This window comes from Strongylocentrotus purpuratus, unplaced genomic scaffold (genome assembly GCF_000002235.5).
Source record: "Strongylocentrotus purpuratus isolate Spur 01 unplaced genomic scaffold, Spur_5.0 spur5_scaffold_3, whole genome shotgun sequence".
In the NCBI taxonomy this organism is placed as follows: Eukaryota; Metazoa; Echinodermata; class Echinoidea; order Camarodonta; family Strongylocentrotidae; genus Strongylocentrotus; species Strongylocentrotus purpuratus.
In genome coordinates, this window is record NW_022145609.1 from 27,977,075 (window position 1) to 28,004,441 (window position 27,367).

General features: G+C 38.1%; 1 protein-coding gene across 1 annotated transcript; it reads left to right on the top strand.

Annotated features, from left to right (window-relative positions):
• LOC755856 (transmembrane prolyl 4-hydroxylase) lies at window positions 1-27,367 on the top strand. The gene is made up of 9 exons (XM_030996816.1): window positions 1-313; window positions 1,248-1,329; window positions 2,365-2,519; window positions 6,904-6,965; window positions 7,511-7,545; window positions 22,000-22,165; window positions 25,255-25,425; window positions 26,023-26,113; window positions 27,036-27,367. Exons 1-9 carry the CDS (start codon window positions 47-49, stop codon window positions 27,276-27,278), a joined length of 1,272 nt encoding a protein of 423 aa, XP_030852676.1. The 5' UTR covers window positions 1-46; the 3' UTR covers window positions 27,279-27,367.

The following is a 27,367-nucleotide window of genomic DNA, read 5'->3' on the forward strand; positions in this document are numbered from 1 at the left end:
CGCTGTATGTACTGTAAATATAGCCCATAGCAGATGTAGCTTAGCCATGGGGAGCGCGGGTCGTGCAAGTACTGTCGTCTGCTCAGTGTTTCTAATTACCGCTTTACTCCTCAAAATTCACCTTGCAGCGGCAGACGATGAGAAAGTTGATTTGAAAGAACACGCTGAACATTTCTACGGATCTAATCAGGACAATAAGGACGGGGATTGCCCAGAATCAGACGGGGAAAATGGAATTTCCGAGGAGTCGGATACTACGTTGGAAAGAGAGAAGGAAGTCCCGGTGAAGTTGACGCGACTGGACGGTGTACAGGTAATTCACACGCGGAGTGTTTAGGCATGCAGGCCGCTGGCTAAAGCCTCAATTGAATATCCAGTAACTGAATTTTACATAATTCCCTTCTTGTTTCCTCTTCCTTGTTAAGCGCGCGACCGCAATCAACAAGCTGATTATTTGGTTTAAAGGAGGATCGGCGTTGCACATTGCAGAAATTTGTAGTTGTTAAATTTATTTACTTGTCTTAATGTTGAGGGTAATTAATAACAGAAATAGACTCTAAACAAAAATTAAATAATTACATGTATAAATGAATAGTTGCTGGTTGGGCTATTACTCTGGTCTCGAAACCCTTGACACAATGATGTGCATGGCATTGGCTTCGGTGACGTCCTATTAAAGACCATCCATTCCACTGCTTGATGGTGTGTGGCAGCTAGGAAGAAGTTTTGGTGATTTCGACAGTGCATCGGATCGAGGGCAAACTGAGGTTTTGTTATAAAGATTTACATCAAACGTTAGATTTTTAGGACAAGTAACACAGAACATATTTGTATCATGACCTTGCTTTAGTTTAAGTTAGAGTTTTTGAAATCTTGTCTCTTTTCTTTTACAATAAATATAGGCCAAGCTAACCAGTTGTATTTTTCATTGTGGTACTGATAATGATATGATGCCAGGGATGTAATTGCCACTTCACTTGTAGTAAACTGATTAATTTGAGCTATATACAGGAATTATATTCATGTATTATTATCTATTGATATATTATTATTAGTATATTGTAGTAGCTTTGTTATTATTATAACAATAGTTATAGTAGTAGTATTATAGTAGCAGCAACCTCATTATTATTATCATCATTAATTCATTATTATATAATCATGATTTTGTCATCCCCCCCCCCCCAAATGTATATGTTGAGAAGATATGTTGAAATATGAGGTTGATCTTCTTTCTTTCTCTCTAGGTGGGGCACATCCAGGAAATCAATCTCACGCCCGGTCGATCACATTCTCTACATACAGTCAACATGAAACCATTAATCTTTGGTAAGGACTTTGTGATGAATAAGGGGGGGGGGCACCCAGATATCTACGACATGCATAAAAAAACAAAAGTTTTTAAAAAGTATATGTATAAATATTTTTCAGAGACGTGCACATAATTATATGTCTCTACTCTCTAAAATCACTATGAGCATGACAGACAAAGAAAGCGGACAAAATATACAGTTCCTCGGGGCGACAAAGGAATATCCCTTCACTGCTATTATGTAAAAAGGTGAATATGCATGTGACACCTGTTCTACACATCCTTACATAATAGCAATGAAGGGATGTTCCTTTATCTACCTGAGGAACTGTATATTTTGTCCGCTTTCTTTGTCATTCATGTTCATAGTGAATCTTAGTTGAGCAGAAATTTCTCGAATTTGCCCCCAATTAACATTGTATTGTACATGTAGAATGACCACCTTAAATTACAATTCTCTGTCTCTCTGTCTCTCTCTCTCTCTCACTATCTCTCTGTCTCCCTCTCTCTCTATATATACACGGTATCTCTCTCTCTCCCCTTCTCTCTCTCCCCTTCTCTCTCTCTCCCCCTCTCTCTCTCTTCTATCTCTCCTCTCCCCCTCTCTCTCTCTCTCTCCTCTCTATCTCTCTCCTCTCTCTATCTCCCCTCTATCTATCTCTCCCCCTCTCTCTCTTCTTTCTATCTCTCCTTTCTATCTCCCCTCTCTCTCTCTATCCTTTCTATCCCCCTCTCTCTCTCTCTCTCTCTCTCTTTCTCTCTCTCTCTCTCTCTCTCTCTCTCTATATATATATATATCTTTTTTTCTTCGCCCTTCTTCCCACTAACATTCACACTCCCCCCATAATAAAAACATGTCTACAGTCCAGGTCCTTACACATGTAGCAGAACTTCCTTATTTGTAGTCCTAACTCCACAAAAAGGAATAATAGTTGCCTTTATTTTGAGGTATTACATGTTACAGATGTATCACCTTTTCCACATTATTTTGTTCAAATCAGGTTTACAAACATAATTATATGCCCGGCCTGTTTCTGGTGTCATTCAAACAGAGATTCCAGACTTCTTTTCTAACGAAGAATGCCAGCACATCATACGGCTTGGCCAGGAGCAGGGTCTTGAAGTAAGCTCCACCCATCAAATCACCGCGGACAACACGCTCCGCCTCCTGGATACGAACGGGGACCAAAGACTGAGTCTTCAAGAAGTCAGTATTATTACAATTTTTTTGCCAGAGCTGAGTGATTATAAGAGTTTGAGTTTGAGTTTTATTAACAACAAAGATAATAATAAGTAAAACATAACGTATCAAGCATGATTACATTAAATATAACAATATAACACAATAACATTACATATGAATAAAGATAAACATTGGTTTACAAAGTATGTTATATACAAATGAAATAAAAGAATATGTCTACACTTTTGTTGTTAACGGGGGTACCAGAAGTTATCACAAGTGCTTGATGTCGAGTCTGGTTCCCTGTCTTTGACAAAAATTGTCATAGAAATTTGATTTGATTCCTATGTTAAGAAATAAGATTTTAAAATTCTTATTGTGCAATTTCTTAAACAGAATTAAAGATAAACTTGAGTTCTGGTAAAAAAAAAGAAAATAGTATAGTAGCAATGCCAGCAATTTTTTTTAAAGGGAAGTACATTTTTTCATTCAGTTTAGAAGTTGCGAGCTCAGAAACAGGTTTTTCTACTTTTTAATGTTTTACTTTTTTAAATTTCAAAATATTACATGCTTATGTATATACCCATCACACGAATATACACTAAAGAGCATATTTTCAAAATTGTTACAATTTGAAATACTGTATGACTTCTAGCTACCTCAGTGGCACTATTTCAAATTGAAGAGAGTTACTCCAATCTTGACTCGCTCTCGATCAGCAAGGCCTTGGTATACGTGACGGTGCCCTGCAGGAACGGTTATCAATAAGTAATGGAATTGACGGAACACCCATTAGCCTACCACACTAAGTGGCTTTATAGCTGAGGCACTTTTTGACCATGCTCATTTCGCTGTAGCGCTTGATGTTGTAAAGCGCCTTGTAGGGCACGCTGTAGGAAGGCAGCTGCCGTGAATTATTCATTGGCGGGAGCTGTGATTGCCACGCAGCATTTAAGTGACGGCGCCCTCGGGAGTTCACACTCTTGCATGATGGGAGTCAATATTGCATAAGCATGAAGTGAAAGTGTGAACTTTATCAATCACATTCGAGATAATTTTAACTCATTTTGTCCTCCTTTACTTGTTTTAACTCTTTGTTTGCTTTGTTCGCCGATTTGCACGGACGTAGGCGTGCCAACTTCGCATTTTTGCACAGATGTATACGAGTCAATTAGACATTCATAATACCGCTCGCAGTGTGTAGCCACGCGTTGCGTTTACTATTGTTTACATTGTATACATCGCACACTTTCCGGTAAACTGTTTTTCTTCATAGTGTTACATTCGAAATTACCGTGTATTTAGCGGTTTTCTTTGGATTTTTTTACTGATGTTACGATGGCACCTGCTGGAAAACGTCAACGTGTGTTTAGTGTAGAGGAGGCTCGAGATCTTGTTACTATGGAAGCATGGAGCATGGACTCTGATTCCGACGAATCGAGCAGTGACGAAGACTCTAGTGATAAAAGTGTTCCCTGAGAGTAGACTGATAGAATAAGAATGAATAAAAATTAATGAAAGAGCTAGAGATGACAGCAAGAAAGAGAGTAGACTGATAGAATAAGAATGAATAAAAAAAATGAAAGAAGGAGATAGAGATGACAGCAAGAAAGAGAGTAGACAGTGATAGAATAAGAATGAATAAAAATAATGAAAGAAAGAGATAGAGATGACAGCAAGAAAGAGAGTAGACTGATAGAATAAGAATGAATAAAAATTAATGAAAGAGCTAGAGATGACAGCAAGAAAGAGAGTAGACAGTGATAGAATAAGAATGAATAAAACTAATGAAAGAAAGATGTATCCTGTCTTGCCGTCATCTTTATATCTTTCTTTTATTATCTTTATTCATTCTTATGCTATCAGTGTTTACTCTCTTTCTTTCCGTCATCTCTATCTTATTATTATTATCATTTTCCTATCTATATGTACCCTATGTCTTGCCGTCATCTGTATATCTTTTTCTTATTATCTTTATTCATTATTATGCTATGAGTGTAATACTCTCTTTCTTGCCGTCATCTCTATCTCATTATTATTATCATTTTCCTATCTATATGTACCCTATGTCTTGCCGTCATCTCTATATCTTTCTCTTATTATCTTTATTCATTCTTATGCTATCAGTGTTTACTCTCTTTCTTTCCGTCATCTCTATCTTATTATTATTATCATTTTCCTATCTATAATTATGTACCCTATGTCTTGCCGTCATCTCTATATCTTTCTCTTATTATCTTTATTCATTCTTATGCTATCAGTGTTTACTCTCTTTCTTGCCGTCATCTCTATCTTATTATTATTATCATTTTCCTATCTATATGTACCCTATGTCTTGCCGTCATCTGTATATCTTTCTCTTATTATCTTTATTCATTCTTATGCTATCAGTGTTTACTCTCTTTCTTGCCGTCATCTCTATCTTATTATTATTATTATTTTCCTATCAATATGTATCCTATGTCTTGCCGTCATCTCTATATATTTCTCTTATTATCTTTATTCATTCTTGTGCTATCAGTGTTTACTCTCTTTCTTTCCGTCATCTCTATCTTTTTATTATTATCATTTTCCTATCTATATGTACCCTATGTCTTGCCGTCATCTCTATATCTTTCTCTTATTATCTTTATTCATTCTTATGCTATCAGTGTTTACTCTCTTTCTTTCCGTCATCTCTATCTTATTATTATTATCATTTTCCTATCTATATGTACCCTATGTCTTGCCGTCATCTCTATATCTTTCTCTTATTATCTTTATTCATTCTTATGCTATCAGTGTTTACTCTCTTTCTTTCCGTCATCTCTATCTCATTATTATTGTTATTTTCGTATCAATATGTATCCTGTCTTGCCGTCATCTTTATCTCTTTCTCTTATAATCTTTATTCACAGTAAAGTCCTTTCATTTCATATCACTATTTCTCTCTCATAATGTCTCTCACGTCCGTTCTCCATATTTTATTCATTGCATACTCCACTCGTCAATCATTTCTGATAATAAGCTCTCTCACAATAAAGTAAATGGAAAACAATGCAATATAGTTTATATTTTAAGATTGATTCATTCTTTCTTTGTATATCTATGGCTGTGATAAATGTACTTGAAATCAATTTTATTGAGGGGTAAAGAAGGTGAGAGAACAGATGCGGTGAACATTCATAATGAGACATTTCAATAAGATGCTGATTATGTCATGTATATCACATATAATATATTATGCCTATACCATTTTTACATGCTCATACCAGTGGGCAAAATCAATAACATTCTCTTATTTCTTATTGACTTATCATGGCACAACAAAGAAAAACATCCCCACGACGTCCCTTTTCATGCCCCGCTAAACCGGACATTGACAATAACCTGGGGTAATAGGGATTTCAATGGGCAGATTAGCCCATTGTCAAGGGTGGCTGAGCGGGGTACTTTCAAGTCTCTCCCTATTGAACTTCTTTTCTTCAACAACCTAAATACTAACCTTCTGAATTGTTAGAATACTTGAGCAAGGTATGTAAAGAAAGGTAAGAAGTCCACCTTTCTAATAGATTCGATTTGAAGATGTCTTATCATTGCTAAATAAGAAATTCTAGAGGGATAAAAAACTGCCGTAAATAAGAAAAATTAAACATTATATAATTATGATTATTATAAAAATGATAATTCAAAATATAACAAATGACGGTTCATCGAAAAGCACGTTTTCCGGTCTACAACTTTGCTGCACAATATTTTTCATCATGATCATCCAGTGAAGAGTTATAGCCTCTTGATTCAGCAGAGTCAATAAAGATTCCCTCGAAATGTGTGACCCTAAAAGAATGTGGCACAGGGTTTTTTTTTAAGTGGCGCATAAAGAGTTAACAAGTCTCTGTTGTGCAAATTGCTTTTTTTTAATGGTTGAAATAATCGATTATGATTGCATCATAAATATTTCATATTTGTGTTTTTACTTGACAAACAGACGAGGTGTTTTCAATCACACAATGCTGTAGCAAAATTTATGTATGTGGTGGTCATTTATATTCCTGTTTAGAGCATGAATCAAGCATTCTGAATAAACAAGAATTATTATATGCCACTGTAAACATTTTTTGGAGATAATTGCCACTTTTGTCCAGCATCTTTTCAATTTTAACATTAAACAATGAGGAACTGAAATGTTGAAACAGCTTTATTGAAATCATTTACTTTTAACAATAAATTTCATTACTGAAATTGAATAAATAAAGAATTTTTGGTAACATTAGAAAGAGTAGTAGATTTACTACCACTTTTGTGTGCGACCTTTTGTGATATAAGACTATGATGATTAAAGAAGTGCAGGCATGTGAAAAGTAAGGACTTTTATTCCTTCTAAAATCTTGAAAAAAAGCATAGCCCTTTCCTTTTTCTTCAAATTTAGATGAGGAGAACGATCGAGGATGGCTATGATATCTACCTTAATGACGACGACATCAGAGAAATGTAAGAATCAATCATTTTGTATCTGTCCATTATTTACAAGAAGTTTCTATAGACAAGATGGAAGAAATGGGAGATAAACAACATTGAACTCAATAAGAATACAAAATGAATCATATTTGCAAGAGACTTCAATCAGTACACTTGATAATACGTTGGCTAACTTGTACTCATTGCAGTTTGTGAAACACTGCCCAGGTGCTCTTTTCAATGCACGTCTACAGCGTCGTTTCAGTAGAGGCACGGTCACACGTGATGCTTTTACTTTTCGTTACATATATATATGAAAGACAAGTGGGAATTCGTAATATAACTAAGCATAATATGAGTCCTGCAGATATATTTACTTTATATGTGTGTTATATAAGATACATTATATTGAGGCTATGTTTGTTATAAGATACAGAATATTTAAGCATATTATGCTTACGGTAGGTCTTTTAAAAAAACTGTCACCATAAACCGTCACGTTTTACTGCGTCAAATATGAACAAACCTCGAGTCAAATCATCAATCTTTATACTATCGTGCTATTTCTTCCAACACAGGTACTTCCGTCTCAAGTTGGATCCGAATCAGGATGGTAAGAATTATATTTTTATATTTCATTTCATATCATTTAGTACAGTCAAACCTGTCTACAGCGACTGCCCAAGGGAAACACAAAAAGTGGCCTTTGTAGACAGGTTCCTTTAGTACATGTTTCAATGAGAAACCATTTTCAAGGGAAACAAAAAATGTGCTTGTTGTAGACAGGTGGTCTTTGTAGACAGGTGGTCACTAAAGCAGGTTTGACTGTACTAGTATCCCACTCACAATCAATATATCAATCAGTGCTTCTGCGACAACTGCGCATCATCCATTTCCTACAATAATCAAATAGAGAACTAATAAACTTCAATCCAGGGACCCAACACTATACTTAACCCTAGCCCTAAGTTACTAGGCCTAAAACCCAATTCTCACTACCCCAATCACAGTATTTGGCCATAGAGGGCAGCACCGGCCATGGGTATATGGTAAAGGCACTAATTCCAGTTTCCAAACAAATATAATGGGTCGAGAACTGGAAGGTCTGATAAAAATTATAGTTTTCAATATAAAATAGCAATTGCGGAGTTAGCAGGAGTTAGCACCACAATTGCGAGGTTAGCCCTGCTATTTTGCAGGGTTAGTTAACCCCGTACTATAGGTGGGGTTAGCCCACTTTGGTAAATACGAGTCTGAACGGAAAGTGGAATAGGCTTAACCCCGGACTATAGGTAGGGCTAAGACCCCCCTTTAACCCAACCTATATTACGGGGTTAAGCAAATTTTTGCCAGTGTGACAAGAAAGTGGAATAAGCTTAACCCCGTACTATAGGTGAGGCTAAACCCCCCCCCCCCCCTTTAACACCACCTATAGTACGGGGTTAAGCAACATTTTGCCAATGTGAAGAGAAAGTGGAATAAGCTTAACCCCGGACTATAGGTGGGGTTAAGATACCCTTTAACCCCACCTATATAGTACGGGGTTAAGCAAAATATTGCCAGTGTGAAAACAGTATATGTGATGTTTGAATAAAACAATTGGGATTTGGGTATTAATTCGGTCTTTGCAAATCCAAATAACATCCCTAACAAAATTAATCATGCCACACATATCAAATATCGAATATCAAATATCAACGAGCATTTGTGCGTGTGTGTTTGGGTGTGTGTGACTTTGCCCTTTGCAAAAAACATATGCAATGCATTTCATTTGATACATTCAATCCATTCTCTCACTCCGCTAATCCCAACATAATACATACTGTAGGCATCACTTTGGCGCAAGTTGATTTTTGCACTCTCGCAAACAATACCACCTGTTCATCCAAGCGTGAACACAAACCACACAAAAATGGTACCAAATGATTTGGGATAAAACAATCTTTCCTAAGATGTATAATAATTTACTGTTCATAGATGATTTTTTTTTAAAATTAGCAATTTTTAGGTGTAAACTTTTTTTTGACTCACACAGTAGCATGGTAAAAAAGCAATACGAGGTCTTCTTCATCTGAATTCACTCTGTATCACTCTCCCCACAAGGCCTCAACTACACGTGTATCCAGATAATTATCCTTTCCAGGCCAATGAATCTTTCTTCTGCATGGTAGAAGGATATAATTGCTAAGGATACAAGCTTTGTGTCCACTGGGACTATATATACTCTCACAATTAATGCCAATTAAGTGGAAACTTGTCATTCATCTTATATGTATGATACTGGTATTCATCCGAGCTTGTGGATTGCAAATGAACAGTGGTACTTGCATCATATGCCATTGATTAAAGGGATGCTGGGGGTGTATCATAAACAGTTTGAAAGTTACGCATGACTTTTTTGAATGACTTGTATATGAAGTGCCAGATAAGATGCCCAAAGTTTTTTCTGATATTTCCAATAACCTCAATTAAATTATGGCCAAAAATATAATTTGCATTAAAAATGGTTGTTATAATAAGAATGTTAATCTAGCTACATCTGCACAATTAAACTTGATAATAATAATCAATAATGATTGAGCATCCCATTTTGCTTTTCATATACAAGTCGTTCGTAAAGTCATGCGTAACTTTACGAACAGCTTTATGAAACACCCCCCTGGTGTCATGAGGAACTGATAGATAGATAGATGAATGCAAAAGAACAACTAAGGTCTTCAGGTGAAGGGGAGGTGTGAGAGAGGGTCATCATTTTTTCATGTTACCTCTCCCCTCCCCTTTTATTGCTCTCTTCCCTGTCAGACCACAGCATGCTTCCTTCTCTTTTTTTCTTCTGCCATTCAATCATGGGGGCATGTCCTGTGTCCATGACATGCCCCCGAACACACCTCCCCGCAGATGAACTAATGTTGATTGAACGGGTAATCATACATGCTGTACAGAAGGATAAGACTTAGGCCTAAACAAAAAGATCTTGTATTGCCCTTTGCGGCCGACCCCAAAAATCTTGAAATCTACGGTAGGCTTTTAAAGTTTTATATATTTGTTACCGTTTTTTAGAGAAAAAATGTTTAATGAATAAAAAAACACATTAAAAACTGAAAAATATCAGCACAAAGAGGGAAAGAAAGTAAAAAGAGGTAAAAAAAAAAGAGATATCTGACCGACCGACCCATGTTTTGGCACCTATTAAAAGGGCAATACAACATCTTTTTTGGAAGGCCTTTTGATATCTATGTTGAATAGCAGTCCAATGGCTGCCACGCTGATGAACAAGATTAATTAACTGCATGCAGACAGATTTTTTGCCATTGAATGCCATTGAATGCATGCTATAATTAGATGATATGAAAAATACATGTCTCGAACAAAACAATATTGATTTTTTTATTAATATTGATTTCCATTTTCTGTCATTGTTGCTGTTTAATTGATTGTTTTTTGTCTATACTGTATGTAGAGTTGTTGTGGTACAGTGGTTCATTCGCTTGACTCTCATGACTCAATCCAAGGGATGAGGGTTCAAATCCTAGCCAGACACTAACGTCCTTAGGCTAGATATTTGTAATAATCTTGAAGGTTATCGATAGCACAAGACATTAGTTTCATCATTCCAGACAATCCCCAGTGTCCAGTTGCTCTTTTGGAAACTGTTAATAAAGTTGCCTTCATTTTGAGATGAAAGAAGCTCTAAATAAGAAAGTTCTGTGAAATATCAGAATTATAGAACTGATTTGGGTGTTGTTGTTGTTGTTGTTGTTGTTTTTGTTTTGTTTGTTTGTTTTTTTGTTTTTTTTTTTGGGGGGGGGTTAGCACCTTTTATCCCCACAAAATTCAAATTCACATTTATAATAATAATTAAAACATAAAGGAGGATCATTCTCAATATTCTTTTGACAAAGGATAGCAAAAATAAAAATTATTGTAACAAAGATCGCTCAGTGAGTGCAGATGTCAAAATTACAATAAACCGAAATAGCAAAAATTTACATCAATGATAAAGGGGATTAGACCACCCACCCCCCTCACGCCCCCTTGTCTGGTAGTTGATAACTACATGTATGTCTTCCTACGCCCCTGGATACTGTCTAGTTCCTTTAAATCTCCCACGGAATTGCAGAGAAAAGCGATGGAGCTATCTCATCAAATTGCACAAAACTCAGGACTAATGTTATTTGGGATGATAATCACGTTCGCTTGATATATTCTGTGTTTCGTCGGGCCTGCTGCTCAGTGAAAGGAAGAAAAATTGATTAATCAAGAGAGTGATGAAACAGGTGTTTGAGTGGTGTGACATATTGGATGCCACATTCTGTATCCAGGCGGCCGTGACTGTCGAAGATTCACAGCACGTTCTCACTCCGCAAAGATCGTTTCATGAAACGTGAGTTGTTATGTTTACTACTGGGCTCTTGATTGATATATGTAACAAACTACACTTGCTTTCCAAATTCAGAGGAAACAAAAATACTGTGCGTTTGGTCTACAACCAGTTTATCTACTAAACAATTTGTTTATTTCCATTTGGTCTACACACAGCCAGTCTATACTAATAATCAATTCATCTATATATCATAGAGGTTGCGTTTATTGACCAAATTTTTGGCTAGAATCAGGTTTCTCAAATGCCTTTCAGGCAAATTAGGTGATAAACGCAAAGCCTTTTTTAAAGGTCTTTAGAAATGGGCATATCTAAAGACGCAAAAAGGTGTGTTTTGAATGTGACATACAGTTTTGAACCCCACAAACGAATCGGACCACCCAGGTTAAGGGTTCGGAGGCTAGCGCGCGCCATGTGTTGTGTACAAGCATGTGTGTGTGTGTAGTTGACCTCGAGAAACTGTCTGCTTCCCGGGTCAAAACAGCTGCGCAGACACAAGGCCTTTATTTTGAATCGTGAAGAGACGATAAACGCGACATCCCGCAAATCACTTTCGTATAGTGGGGTTCGATAGTGGGGTATGATAGTGGGGTACGATATGTACATATCTAGTGGCAAGCCCCGATAAACGTGCCCTTAGTCTAATGAAGATTTAGACTAATAGCCATTTGGTCTAATCTCCAATATGTCTCCTGACCAATTGGTCTATTGCTCATCTATTCTAATTTCTTGTTTGTTTAATGCCCATTTTGTCTAGCATCCCTAAGCTCTAATAATCATCTGATGATTATTGTTATTTGATTAAATTATTATTAGACCATATGTGGATGGTAGACAGGCTGGGTGTAGACCTTATGGGAATAGACCAAGTGGGTAGTAGACGAACCAGTTGTAGACTTAACTGTAATAAACCCAATACAATATTGGCATACAGCTTTTTACAGAACAAACACATATACATAACCGAGCAAATATACTTGTGACTAAATTATGCACACATTAAAAAAACTACAGATGCAAAATGATAGTATTTACAATGCTATGGATATTGATATTACAAACATACATGAACAAGATTTTTAGTTCTCTTAGAGGTAATCAATTTTATGCTTATATCTGATCAACTTCATTCATCTCTGTATCGCTGTCCCATTCATATATGCCCTTTGCCTTTCTCATATTTATTCTTAATCAAATTAGACCTTGAACCAGAGAGATTAATCACGTTGATACATTGTTGTATTTTTAACGAGGCAGTCACTGGTTGCACGTGACAAATATTCTTCTCTCAGGTAGCTAGGGTTCTTGCTTATTTTATTAACAAGCCCCAGGTGGATGCCTCACTCGAAATAGAAGTCTCTTGACAGACATCTGAGATGGCGTGAGAGTGATACAGTTTTCGCCGAGACCCGGCCATTGAAAGTCGCAAAACAAGAGTGTTCTGGATTGATCTGTTAAAGGGCGATCCTACCCTAATAGCAAACTGTTCTTTAAAAAACTCTGAGAGAAAGAGAGCAGAAAAATCAAAGAAGGGGACTGGTGGAAGTTTGAAAAAAAATTGGACAACAAATAAGAAAGTAATGAATTTTTAAAACGTTCTAATCACTAAGTGTATGGGAATTTCAAATTGGCCAAATATATCTGAACAAGCCTTAAACCTCGCTTAAATTCCCATTGCAACCCTAACCCTATGCCTTTGACGAAATAAGGACCAGAGCAATTTTCATGGGAGCAATGTGTCACATCACCATCATTCTTTACACTATGTTTCTTCTCGTGTGAACATGTCTCCAGTATGCATGCTCTAATTGGGGTGTTGTGTGAACTGGTCCATGCATGGTTGCTGGCTCACTTGTTCTGGTTGAGGTAATCGACCCGGGATAGCCCAGGGGAAAGTCCCCTCCGTGACACGCCCAATGCATAATTGAGGTGGAAACCTACCCTCATCAGGGAAAGAATCCATCAAGCATTCACTGGGTCACAGATCGAGGGCTATGCTTAATGGTGGGTAAAATTACTGAGCTAATTAGAAATGTCCTCTTTTTTTAATAGAGCAATTAATGATTTCTCAATAATCAATACAGAGTGAGAGTTACTATTGTATTATCAGAATTCATTTGTTTTTCTGTGCATCATTCTCAATGGTGGATGAAGTGAGTATGCTAGTGATGAAAAATCCCTTCTCAGAGCAATATTTGCTTGTAGTCATAAAGACTGAATTGTGTTTTTGTTTTTTTTAACAATAATGAGATTTAGAGAAGAACAAAAAAGAGAGAAAAAAAGTGTATAAATATACACAAAGTAGTAAATGTAAATATATACAATAATGATAAATATTCAATATAATCTTGAGCTTTTTTAGATTAGGGTGGAAATTTAAAATGCAATATGTAGCATCAAGTAATTAAAAAGCTTCATTTGATGATTAATTCTGTCGTTAATCAATGCTTTCGAAGTACCCTTGAGAGGTATATGAATCGTGCTGGAGCCCTTGTCATCAGTTACATGAAAAATTCATTATGATTGCTTTTTTAAAAGATGAGGGTGTTTTGACATAACAACTGCATGAATTGAATTGCTTGTTACTAGGCAGGAGTGTCCATGAAAAGCATAAATGTATTTAAAGGGGTATGGAATTTCTTTATAAGTGCATTTTTGTTGTTGAATCTTAATATGCAGTATAATTCATTTGAGGCTTATGCACTCATATGATGTGACCATTTCTTAATAATATAAGCATCAAATTGCCCTGGAATAGTTCTTAGCTGCTTGGACATGCTACACAAGCAGTTTGTGACAAGAAATATGATTTATGATAAAAGTAAGAAATAAAATCTGGTATTTCTTGTGATCGGGAGATGTGGAACATGGAAATAAAAGTCATCTTTTTTATTTTAATGGAAGTCACGGTATTCCTCTAGGTTATTACCTCCTAGAGCTGTTATTTTTTAGCATACCTTAATGTTGAACTTAATCTTTTAAAGTAACCTGTAATTGGCCTTTCTGAGAAGAATATTTTTATCACATTAATCAATTTTGATAAGCATTTAAGGATATTGTAGGCATTTTTTAAGGGAGGTTAATACAATAACGTAATATATTCTTTGTTGAACTATATCGCACTTTGATGCTCGAGGTAGGAAATGGGAAATGAGCTATATTTGGACCTACATATTGTAGATTGAGGCAATAGCATGATCGAGTTAGGGATCAGACAGTAGGGTTTAATACCTAGCTGTCAGGTAATGAACAGAGGATGCACTCTGGCATTGAAGAAATCTCATTTCAAGATGAAGTCTAGCTGTTCCCTAGAACCTAGCTCGTTCAGATCACCGGAACTCATGGTGTAGCTGTGATGAGAATCATAGCGCTATACAATAAGTAATTACCACTTTCCTAGTCCGAGCAGAATGACTAGTTGAAACGTTCCAAAGCAAAACGCACTTTTGAGCATCGTTTGGGACAAAAACTCTGAAGAAACAATAGGTATGTCCTCATCAGCTCAAGATTGCCAAACAGCCCGCTATTTCTGATTTGGGAAATAATCCCGAAGTTACAAATCGCGTCTTCATCAGCTCGAGACTCTACCTCGAAACTTAAAACTCGACCTCGAGAAATTAGCTCTAGATATTTTGCTCAGCGTTCGCGCATAGTGCGAGTCTTCGGGCTGGTGATGACGCACCTGACAAATAGCGGGATATTTTGCAAACTAGCCTAAGATATCTTGGGGTGATTATCTCAACCAAATATCTCGCTAATTGCATCTGTGGGTTGATGAAGACACAAATTAGCTGGATAATTTGCGATCGGGATGGTTAAAATAGCGGGTTATTTGGCAATCTCGAACTGATGAAGACAGGCCTAGTGTCCATTTCTAGTCTGGCTGGGGCTTATCAGGATTGGCCAGCTGTTGAATTGTCAACCGACCTCGATTTTCAAAACTAGGTTCTTTATACCCAAATTCTTTATATGATATAGTTATCTTGTCTATACGCCCCTTAATTTAGGCAAACGGCAGGTTTTTTTATGATGACATGAAGTTTAATTCAATTCACAATTCTAATCTCAGTGAATAAGCAAAAGTCCTTTATTGTGCGCAGTTGCCATTTATTTACACGTTAAAAAAAACCGGCGGTTCATTTTGCGGCAGTTTACAGCGCCATATATGAACAAGCCTTTACTGCATTTCTGTGTCCGAGTTTGGTATAAATCTCCGGTAGTCTAAACAGGCCTATCAGTCTTTGTTCTCCTGTTGTCTGTACCCCTTATTGGCAGTCGGACAGTGCTGATGTAATAATGTCTGGTTATAAAATCCACAAGCAGAATCCCACCTGTCGATTCGTACATTAATAATGAGAAAAGGAAGCAGCAAAGTCAGTATTTCTTTTTTATGATTTTCAACGGTACAGGGTGTCTCAGAACAAGCAAATAATGAAAGAAAAATTGTATAGATGGATTAAGAGTCTCTTCTATTGTCTGAATATTAAAGCATTACATCATGCTTCACATTTTCCTTTTACTCTTTTTTTATAATAAAATCATTTGTTTTCTAAATATTAAAGCCTATCTGCACTAGTTTGGCCAAGAGGAATTAGACCTCACTGCGTGATCACTGGCAGGTGGTTATCTCATCAAATCAGCTCTCAATTAACATAAGAAAAAGGGGACCATGGGGACCAACAGGTACTGCTTAGGCATTGTTGGCTATATAGAGGGCGCAAGTAGACACAAGTAGTGCAGTCCTGCTTCACATCATGCTTCATGTTTTCTTATTTACTTGAATATACTTCTCTATACCTTTTTTAAAAAAATATTTCATGTCTCTCTCTCTCTCTCTCTCTCTTTTTCTCTTGTTCTCTTTTCTCTCTCTTACACTCTCTCACTCTTTCGCTTCCTCTATTTGGACGTATCTCTCTCACCACTCCCCCCTCTCTCTCTCTCTCCCTCTATCTCTCTCTCTCTCTCCCTCTATCTCTCTCCCTCTCTCTCTCCCTCTATCTCTCTCTCCCTCTCTCCCTCTATCTCTCTCCCTCCCTCCCTCCCCTCTCTCTCTCTCTCTCTCTCTCCCTTTCTCTCTCTCCCCTCATATATCTCTCTCTCCCCCTTCATAGTTCTACATATCTCTAGTTTCTATCTCTATTCTCTTCTCTCTCTCCTCTTCCCCTCAGATTGCCCATTGATTGTATTAGTATGCAATATACTATTTTGAAATTCATGCAAAGTCCTATGAGTATACTATAAACTCAGGTAACCCAACACATGCTCCGCCGACGATTGCTCCGCCGACATTTACTCCGCAAAACGCGACAATTGCTCCGCGACATTTGCTCCTCGACATTTGCTCCGACGTCAAATGCTCCGCCGACAGTTGCTCCGCCGACAGTTGCTCCGCCGACAGTTGCTCCGCCGACAATTGCTCCGCCGACAGATGCTCCGCCGACAATTGCTCCGCCGACAGATGCTCCGCCGACAATTGCTCCGCCGTCAATTGCTCCGCAAAACGCGACAATTGCTCCGCCGACATTTGCTCCGCCTGAAGCGACACTTGCTCCGCCTGAAGCGACACTTGCTCTGCCTGAAGCGACACTTGCTCCGCCGTCATTTGCTCCGCCGACAATTGCTCCGCCGACAATTGCTCCGCCTGAAGCGACACTTGCTCTGCCTGAAGCGACACTTGCTCCGCCGTCATTTGCTCCGCCGACAATTGCTCCGCCGACAATTGCTCCGCCGACATTTGCTCCGCCGACAATTGCTCCGCCGACAATTGCTCCGCCTGAAGCGACAATTGCTCCGCCGACATTTGCTCCGCCTGAAGCGACACTTGCTCCGCCGACATTTGCTCCGCCGACAATTGCTCCGCCGACAATTGCTCCGCCTGAAGTGACAATTGCTCCGCCGACATTTGCTCCGCCGACATTTGCTCCACCGACATTTACTCCGCCGACAATTGCTCCGCCGACAATTGCTCCGCCTGAAGCGACAATTGCTCCGCCGACATTTGCTCCGACGACATTTGCTCCGCCCAAAAAGTGTCCCATAAACTACAAATGCTACTAGTACTACGACAAATGCTTCGCCGACAATATTTTCTTTACACCTATTTTTTTCGTTTCTTTTTTTCTTCTTCATTTTCTGAATGCATTTCTTGAAATAATGTAGATGAAATGAAATGAATGAATGTTGATGAAGTGGGAGGAAAAAGGAGTTACCTAAAAGTCATTTCGAATATACTGAAATAACTTTCCATCTATCACTGTACGTCCCATATAATGTATACTAAACACTCATTACATGTCGTGGGAAGTTTAAAAAAAAAAAGTAGAGCAGCAAGCCACATTCCCCAATACGCGCATACCTCCTAGTTAATTTCAAGTAGCTCATCAATATGTAATACCTGAAATTACCTCGATCAATGCATCTATAGGAAAGTGAAAAGTATGCCGCAGACCTGTCGCAGACCTGCCGCAGATCTGCCGCAGACCTGCCGCAGACTTTTAGTCTGCAGCAAAGAGTATGCCGAAGTATGCGGCAGAAAGAAATTTTGCTGCAGACTTGCCGCATACCAGTATGCCACAGAAACAGTCTGCGGCAGATCTGCGGCAGGATGAAATTTTGCTGCAGACTTGCCGCATACTAGTATGCCACAGGAACAGTCTGCGGCAGATCTGCGGCAGGATGAAATTTTGCTGCAGACTTGCCGCATACTAGTATGCCACAGGAACAGTCTGCGGCAGATCTGCGGCAGGATGAAACTTTGCTCCAGACTTGCCGCATACTAGTATGCCACAGGAACAGTCTGCGGCAGATCTGCGGCAGGGCGAAACTTTGCTCGAGACTTGCCGCATACCAGTACGCCACAGGAACAGTCTGCGGCAGGTCTGCCACAGGAAATCCCATTAAAGTCTAATAGGGCCAATTGAAACCAATCATCTCATGCATATTCATTATTACTTTACACGTGTGACAGAAAAATACATTTATCATGATTTGTTAAGCAAATTAAGACAATGCACATCATTTTTGTGATTTCTATTTTCCTTTTGCCATGATTAACCAATAGATTATTTTGTCTGATCATGTTACAATTATATTCACGTTTAAGCAATAGATATATTGATTACTAACCAAGAAACTATGATTACTAACCAAGAAACAATATACATATTTAGTTTATATATGTGTACGAGCCTGTGTCACTTTAAATGTTACTCTTGAATACACTTCAAATGATCATTGTGATGAAGTTAACACAATTGAGAATAGAATATACCTAATTGGTAATATATATATATATATATTGGTATTACCTAATTGGTAATATCGATATTGCCAATATCGATTATGAAGTATCAATCAGTTTATCACTGGTTCTTCTACATGCATACTTTATTGCCACGTTCTGGATATGAAAGAGTATGCGGCAGGTCTGCAGCAGGTCTATATGAGATATGAATATTCATGATGAAGAGTCTGCGGCAGGTCTGCAGCAAGTCTGCGGCAGACCTGCCGCAGACTCTTCATCATACTGAAAGAGTATGCGGCAAGTCTGCAGCAAGTCTGCAGCAAGTCTGCAGCAAGTCTGCGGCAGACCTGCCGCAGACTCTTCATCATACTGAAAGAGTATGCGGCAAGTCTGCAGCAAGTCTGCGGCAGACCTGCCGCAGACTCTTCATCACACTGAAAGAGTATGCGGCAAGTCTGCGGCAGACCTGCCACAGACTCTTCATCATACTGAAAGAGTATGCGGCAGGTCTGCAGCAAGTCTGCGGCAGACCTGCCGCAGACTCTTCATCATACTGAAAGAGTATGCGGCAAGTCTGCGGCAAGTCTGCGGCAAAACTAATTTGCATGTGAAAAAGATGACTGTCTGCGGCAGGTCTGCTGCAGATCTGCGGCAAGTCTGCCGCAGGAGTATGCGGCAGGCTCATTTCTTTCCTATGGGTTACTAGGTAAAGCATTATACAATGTAATAGGTCATCATGGAAGTTTAGAAAATAAGTAAGGGGGATTTACCAAGTGTTGATCTTTTTAAGAGTTTTATAAAGAAACAAAAAGATATTGAATATTTCTCAGCGAAAAAAAGGAACAAGCTTGTTTCGCATTTTAAGAAATGGCGATTTGACTTATGATACTCATGTTGATTTAACTTTTATTCCTGTGCCCCTCACTCCCCTTTATGCACTGGAGTTCAAACTATGATTTATATGTGTACAGTGTATTTTTTTTTACTATAATGTTTTTTTTTTTATAACTTTCTTGTCCTTTCATTATTGTTAGTTGTTCTTATAAATATTTTTTTTTTTTGTTTGTCTAATTATTACCAATGACTTGTAAATATGTAATTTTTATATGATTGAAAATTTAATAAACACACAAATATTTTTAAAAAAAGTTTAGAAAATAAGGGCACTTATATACGTAAGGAAGAGAACCCATTCAGACGGGAAAATGAGATGGCAGCCTTTCTGCTTATTCACATTTATACAAATCATTTTGTTGCAGTTTGATGTTAGTTCTTCATGATAAGCCAATTGCTCTTCTTCCGGTGGCTTCGTGAGTCCCTTAAATTATTTAGTGAAAACAAAGTACTCGAATGAAACGGAGTGTTTTGCACACTAACATATATATATTAAAGCTACATACACTTAACTAAAGGAAAGAAACCTTTAGAAAATGGACTGGATATTATTGAAAATATTATTCTAAACAAGAATGTACTACATGATTGTATTACTTTACGTTTCAATTTCACGAGAGAAATAGAACTCGAGAGGGGGAGCAGAGAAGAAGGGATGGAAATGAAAGAAGACTAATAGCATGAGAGGAAAGAAAAGAGCAAAGAAGACAAGAAAACGGTGTAAACAGGAAAAGGAGGAGCATGGGAGAGAGAGAGAAAGAGAGAGAGAGAGATAGCCTTGAGCTTTGGATCAGCTAATGAGTAATACATGAAACAGATTTTGAGCGGAGTAATTATCTTTCGCCGGAGAACTTGCGTAAGGAGCTATAATTTTATTTTTTATTTTTTTAAATCAAACATTATAGGGAATAGCAAAAAACGGTTGTCTTTTTTGCTCTTTTCTTTCCTCTCATGTTATTAGTCTTCTTTCATTGAGGTAATTTCAGGTCTTACATATTGATGAGCTGTTTGAAATTAACTAGGAGGTATGCGCGTATTGGGGAATGTGGCTTGCTGCTCTACTTTAAAAAAAAAAACTTCCCATGACATGTAATGAGTGTTTAGTGTACATTATGTGGAACGTACAGTGATAGATGGAAAGTTATTTCAGTATATTCGAAATGACTTTTAGGCAATTGCTTTTTCCTCCCACATTATCAACATTCATTCATTTCATTTCATTTACATAATTTCATGAAATGCATTCAGAAAATGAAGAAAAAAAGAAAGAAACAAAAACAACCCGTGAAAAAAAAATATTGTCGGCGAAGCATTTGTCGTAGTACTAGTAGCATTTGTATTTAATGGGACACTTTTTGGGCGGAGCAAATGTCGTCGGAGCAAATGTCAACGGAGCAAGTGTCGCTTCATGCGGAGCAAATGTCGTCGGAGCAATTGTCGGCGGAGCAAATGTCAGCGGAGCAAGTGTCGCTTCAGGCGGAGCAAATGTCGGCGGAGCAATTGTCGCGTTTTGCGGAGCAATTGACGGCGGAGCAATTGTCGGCGGAGCAATTGTCGGAGGAGCAACTGTCGGCGGAGCATCTGTCGGCGGAGCAATTGTCGGCGGAGCAACTGTCGGCGGAGCAACTGTCGGCGGAGCACCTGTCGGCGGAGCATTTGACGTCGGAGCAAATGTCGCGGAGCAAATGTCGCGGAGCAATTGTCGCGTTTTGCGGAGTAAATGTCGGCGGAGCAATCGTCGGCGGAGCATGTGTCATGGAACCATAAACTCAATAAGGGCTTCTTTATCACCCCATGGAAACAAGTTTTAATGAGATGATCAGTGTTTGGGGGCATCAAGCAGCCTTTTCACACACAGCTAAAATTCATCGTATCTAGAGATGATTAGTATAAACGTGTTTAACTCAACAGTTTTAAACATGTTTATAGAAAATTTTCCCTGTGTGAACATCGTTTATACGATGTTGGGATAGATACAAAGTCGCGATTCATACACCCCTAAAAGCAGGCTGCAGATACGAAGTTCGTATTGAGAGAACTTGACATTTTGTGTGTGAACGTTTTTTTTGTGTTTAAATGTGTTTAAACTGGATGGAGCGACCGCTCTGTTTGATATGACCTGACCTTCAATGCGCCCTGGCACTACTGCGCATTTTACGAGCAGTAGTTAATCACGAAACGATTAACGATCGCAACGAAATTTCTGTGTGTGAAAGGCTCGTGATTAGTTTAAACACGTTTCAAACACGTTTATACTAATCATGTTTATAGAATTTTAGCTGTGTGTGAAAAGGCTGTAGGTCTAGCATAAACATAAACTACTACTGCTATTGCTGCTGCTGATACTGAAGATGATGATGATGATAATTTTGTGTACCCAGGGAAGCATCATCAGCATTAATACTATTTTTCCTGAGTGCCCTGCAATTATTAGTCGAGACCAAGACATTATTAAAGATTGAGTAATGAAAACTGTAAGACCAAGATTGGTTATATGACACAATCAACTATTAACAATTATCAAATGCTTCTTAATTTCTTACAATCAGACTTCATCAGTCGATCGGAGTCGTCTGGTCTGAAGGTGCGTCAGTTGGCAGCATACATCAAGGACCTGGTCAGCAAGAATCCCATCAAGAAGTCTAGGTACAGCGAACAGACCTGGATCTACCCGGATAGGACCAAGGATGACCTGGTCGCTGAGTTCCAAAGAAGGTAGGGGAATATTGCCATAGTCAGAGTATTTCTGTTGAGAGCCAGAAAGGCATCACTTTGAAGTGATACTATAGCCTTTTCACACACAGCTAAAATTCTATAAACATGATTAGTTTAAAGGGCTTTAAACTAATCAGCTGTACATACGACATCATTCACACACAGAAATTTTCGGTGCGGTCGTTAATCGTTTCGTGATTAACTACTGCTCTTAAAATGCGCAGTAGTGCCATTGCGCATCGAAGGTCATGTCATATCTAACAAAGCGCACGCTCCTTCCAGTTTAAACACGTTTAAACACGTTTAAACACGAATAACCATTCACACACAAAATGTCAAGCTCTCTAGATACAAACTTCGTATCTGCAGCCTGCTTTGAGGGGCGTATGAATCGCAACTTTGTATCTATCCGAACATCGTATAAACGATGTTCACACAGGGAAAATTTTCTTTAAACATGTTTAAACTAATCGTCTCTAGATACGATGAATTTTAGCTATGTGCGAAAAGGCTGCTAGTTATATGCAGTTGGTCTTTATGTACAGGATCCTGCATGAAGTACAGTGAAACCTGTATATAAAGACCACTCGGAGGCAAGCAAAGTGGCCTTTATAGGCAGGTGGTCTTTATGTTACAGGTTCCATTTATAGTACATATTTAAATGAGAAACCATATTAAAGTGAAACAAACAACGTGGTCTCTATAGACAGATGCTCTTTCTATACAGGTGGTCGCTAAAGCAGGTTTGAGTCAATAGGGTGAAGCCCCATACCTTTGAAGCTCCAGGAAAGCAATTCAAATAAAATCTAGTGGGTGTACTGTGCATTCAGACCTGCAGGAAAAAACAGAGCCAATATATGTATGTATGGCTCCGAAGAGAGCTATTCAGCCATCTTTTTCAATCTTGACTTTGTATATTGTTTATATTCATGTGAATATATTTGAATTTCATATGGAAAATGAGACCAAACCAAGGAGGAATTCATGTCGACAAGCCGTACCATTTCCCAGTGCAATGCCATTGATACTATTCTTTAATTTGAGAATAAATCCATATAATCTAAGAGCTAATAGCTAGAAGGTCATAAACTCTTATCAATTGCATTGTAATGCAGAGTTAATGTCCTTTTAGCCCTCAGCAGGCTAGACAGGAGTATGATTGAGTGGATTTATACCTGAGTGACTCATCAATTTTGTCGCAGACTGGTTTGTCTGCTTAGCTTTTTGTCATGGGAGTATTTTAGTTTTGGAAAGCGGGGAGGTTCGGATGGCAGACAGTTATTCTCACTATTTCCCTCTCTCTCTCTCCCTCCCTCCATTTCTCTTCTCTATCTCTCTCTCTCTCTTTTCATGCTCTCTTTCTCCCTTTATTTCTTGCTCTCTTTTCTTCTTGCTGTCTCTCTGTCTCTTTCTCTTTCTTCTTCTTCTTCTCTCTCTCTTTTTCTCTTTCTCCCTATCTTTTTCTCTTTTTCTATCTCTTGCTCTCTCGTTCAGGGGTTGCAGGGAAGAATACGAAGATTTTCTAACACATACACCCGTATGAGAATTAAGAATAGCATAGGTCTACCACTAAAGAGAAAAGGAATAGGGTAAAACTGTTTTCTCAAGTTCCCAAACTGAGAGAAAATGCATAATGCAAGTCATAATCAGATTTTTACATGCAATTTTACATTCAACTGTCAAGTCTGTATGTTGAGGCGACCTACAGGAAACAGCGAAAGTGGTCACTGCATCAGGTGGCCTTTCTAGACAGGTTCCAGCACAATTTTTTTTTTTGGTGGGGGGGGGGGGGGGGGGGGGTGATGAAATGCATGGCCACTACCATGTGAGTCAAAAAAAAGTTTACATCTAGAAAATTGCTTATTATTTAAAAAATCATCTATGAACAGTAAATTGTTATACATTTTATCCCAAATCATTTGGTATCATTTTTGTGTGGTATGTGTTCACGCTTGGATGAACAGGAGGCATTGTTTGCAATAGTGCAAAAATCGACTTGCGCCAAAGTGATGCCTAGAGATTAACGGAGTGAGAGAATGAATTGAATGTATTAAATGAAATGCATTGCATATGCTTTTTGCAGAAGCAAAGTCACACACGCACACACACACACGCGCACAATTGTTCGTTGACGTTTCAAATTCGATATTTGATATGTGTGGCATGATCAATATTGTTAGGGATGTTATTTTTGATCTGCAAAGACTGAATTAATACCCTAATCCCAATTGTTTTATTCTAACATCACATAATCAACTTTGGCGCAAGTCAATTTTTGCACTCTCGCAAACGATGCCTCCTGTTCATCCAAGCGTGAACACATACCACACAAAATGATACTAAATGATTCGGGATGAAACACACTTTCATAATATGTATAATAACTTACTGTTCATAGATGATTTTAAAAATAATTAGCAATTTTCTAGGTGTAAATTTTTTTTGACTCACACTGTATACACAGGTGTCCTTTCTGCTATTACAGACATTTTTGTAACAAACAGAAGAATGTTTCAATGTTGAATCAAAATTTACAATGCACTACAGTATGTCCATATCTACAGTAGATAAGATTATTCTTATTCTACTACCGAAATGTTTCCAATTACAGGGCCTAATACTTCTTCATGTTGCTACTACTACTACTACTACTACTACTACTACTACTACTACTACTACTACTTCTGCTACTACTACTACTACTCCTACTACTACTACTACTAGCACTCAGTGCTTCAAATCGTCAAAATAAAATTTGTTGAAATAGAACCCCAAATTTTCTGGAATTTGATGAAATAATAATCGTAATCATATTCATAAGCATAATCGTCATCAGATAAACAATAAACTTCAATTTAGATTTTACCCTCTTTGGCCTGAATTCACAAAGGAGGTTTGTCGACAATCCTAGATTTATGTGCGTCATATGACGCCTTTCGACATGTTTCAAACCAATCTTTTAAATGCGTCGAACAAACCTCCTTTGTGAATTTGGGCCTCTATCTCTATTTATTTTACCACTACTTGTATTTCTTCTGTTTTTTCATGATGATCTATAACAGTTTTTGTCACATATTTGCTGTTTCTAGGTTACTGAAATTGACCAGGCTTCCTGAGCAGCTCATCAACAAGTACAGCTTCTTTCAGGTGGTCAAGTATGGCCCCCACGGTCACTATAATGCCCACTTGGACTCGGCCGGAGACACCAAAGGACTGCCGTGTTGTCATCTGGTCACTACCAAGAAATGCCGAATTTGTAGGTAAGTGAAACCAAGTGTAACCCCCACCTTCAACCTCAGTCTTTCAAAGGCCAATTGATAAGGATAATAATGATAGTACAGTATTCCATTGTTGTATAAAGCACATATCACGGTATGATATAATGTGCCTATGGGCTTCCAAGGAGCTTTTAGGAAATAGCCCCTCAGCCGTTATCAGTGCACAGCGCATTTCAAAGGATTTCAAATAAATTGACATCCTTCAGCTTTACCATGTGAACTTCAGTCTACAGTTAGCTTTCACTTTTTATTTATTAACAATCAAACATGTAAAATGTTTTGTTGTTGTTGGTTTTACACCCAGTACCTCAATACAAAGATTTCTTTGTTAATTCTTGATGTTAAAATGATTCTCTTATTCAAATTGTATGTACATGTTTATTATTCAAATGGGCACAATAGTGTATGAGCTTATTTACTTAATATGTGCATACGCACCAAAAGAGTTTACATTTCTATCTACCGAGTAGTTCTTGACCATTTTCAAATGTGGTATACCGGTACATGAATTTTCATTAATGAAATGGCCAAGAATATTAAATGAGGGACTCTCTATGTATTCTCCTTTTTACTTTGCAGGTACATGACTATAATGGTTTACCTGAATGATGTCGAAGAAGGAGGGGAAACAGCATTTGTAGTGGCTAACAATGACACCTTTAGCGATCAGGTAAGTTGACGATTCTGGAAGCATCGCCAAAGAGCGTTTAAAAAAATTTATCATTCATATATTGCTGTCCAATCTTTAATGAATTATTTTTATTTGTAGTAGCTTTGTAACAGCTGTAGCATCAACCTAAACAGCCGTTAACTCTCTATGTAGTGCCAAAGTGATAATGTCATACGGTATTTGCTCAACGTTTATGTTACTGGTTCCAAACATCAGAGCCTGCATGCACATGAGGTTCACCGGGAAATCATTCAAGCAACAGGCTGGAGCAGGGCAAATTCAGCGTTTGTTGCTGGTGTGATTACCACGCGGCTGTCTAGAGCACGTAATTGTTTGGAACCAGCAACCTTGACAACTTGCCAAGCATGACGTCACACTTCCGTACTCCGTAGCCATCTTCTACCAATAAATCTGGACCTGTCGTCAAAAGTTTTTTAGCAGACTTTCACTGCTTGATTTTTTAGAAACTTCATAGCAGCATTAGAATTAACCTAAGAAGTTGTGGATATTTAATACATTTGCTTCCATTAATTATCTCGACCATTGCAAAGTTGCAGTTGAAGCAATCTTTCATTTATTGTCGTCTAATCTTATTTAAATTTTGTGAATTTGTAGATGCTTTGCAGCAGTGGTAGCATCGACCTAAACAGCCATGTTCATATATATTACAATGTACTTTTTTTGACAATCAACATTTTAATAACCAATTGCCAAAATGCTTTGGGGTAATCATTTATTTGTTGCTGCCAATTTGTTTTCTTCTAACTTTCCTTACCTTGTAGAAGCTTTGCAACAGCGGCAACATCAACCTAACAACCACTGCAGAGAGTCTAAGCTTTTTTCGACCGTCAACTTTAAACTCATTGCCAAAATGCTTTTGGGTAATCTTTTATTTGTTGCTGCCATTTTTGTTACCTTGCAGACGCTTCGCAACAGCGGCAACATCAACCTGAACAACCACTGCAGGGAGTCGAAGCTTCACGTTAGACCGCAGAAAGGCAAGGCGGTCATCTGGTACAACCACTTCATCGACGAGGAGACGGGATGGTTCGGAGACGTGGATAACTTTACCTGGCACGGGGGTTGTCCAGTTATCAAGGGAGAGAAATGGATAATGAATAGATGGATCTGCGCAAGCAATGACCGGGAGGTGGATCTCGCGTAGTCTGCGGGGAGAGACTGATTTTTCACACCTTAAAGCCCCTCTGCACTAGTTTAATTAACATTAAAAAAAGGGCATCATGGGGGATCAAT

Coding starts and splice junctions, on each gene's coding strand:
- LOC755856 (XM_030996816.1), top strand. CDS start 47: ATGGGGAGCGCGGGTCGTGCAAGTACTGTCGTCTGCTCAGTGTTTCTA. Junction 314..1,247: donor CGCGACTGGACGGTGTACAG/GTAATTCACACG, acceptor CTTTCTCTCTAG/GTGGGGCACATCCAGGAAAT. Junction 26,114..27,035: donor ATGACACCTTTAGCGATCAG/GTAAGTTGACGA, acceptor GTTACCTTGCAG/ACGCTTCGCAACAGCGGCAA.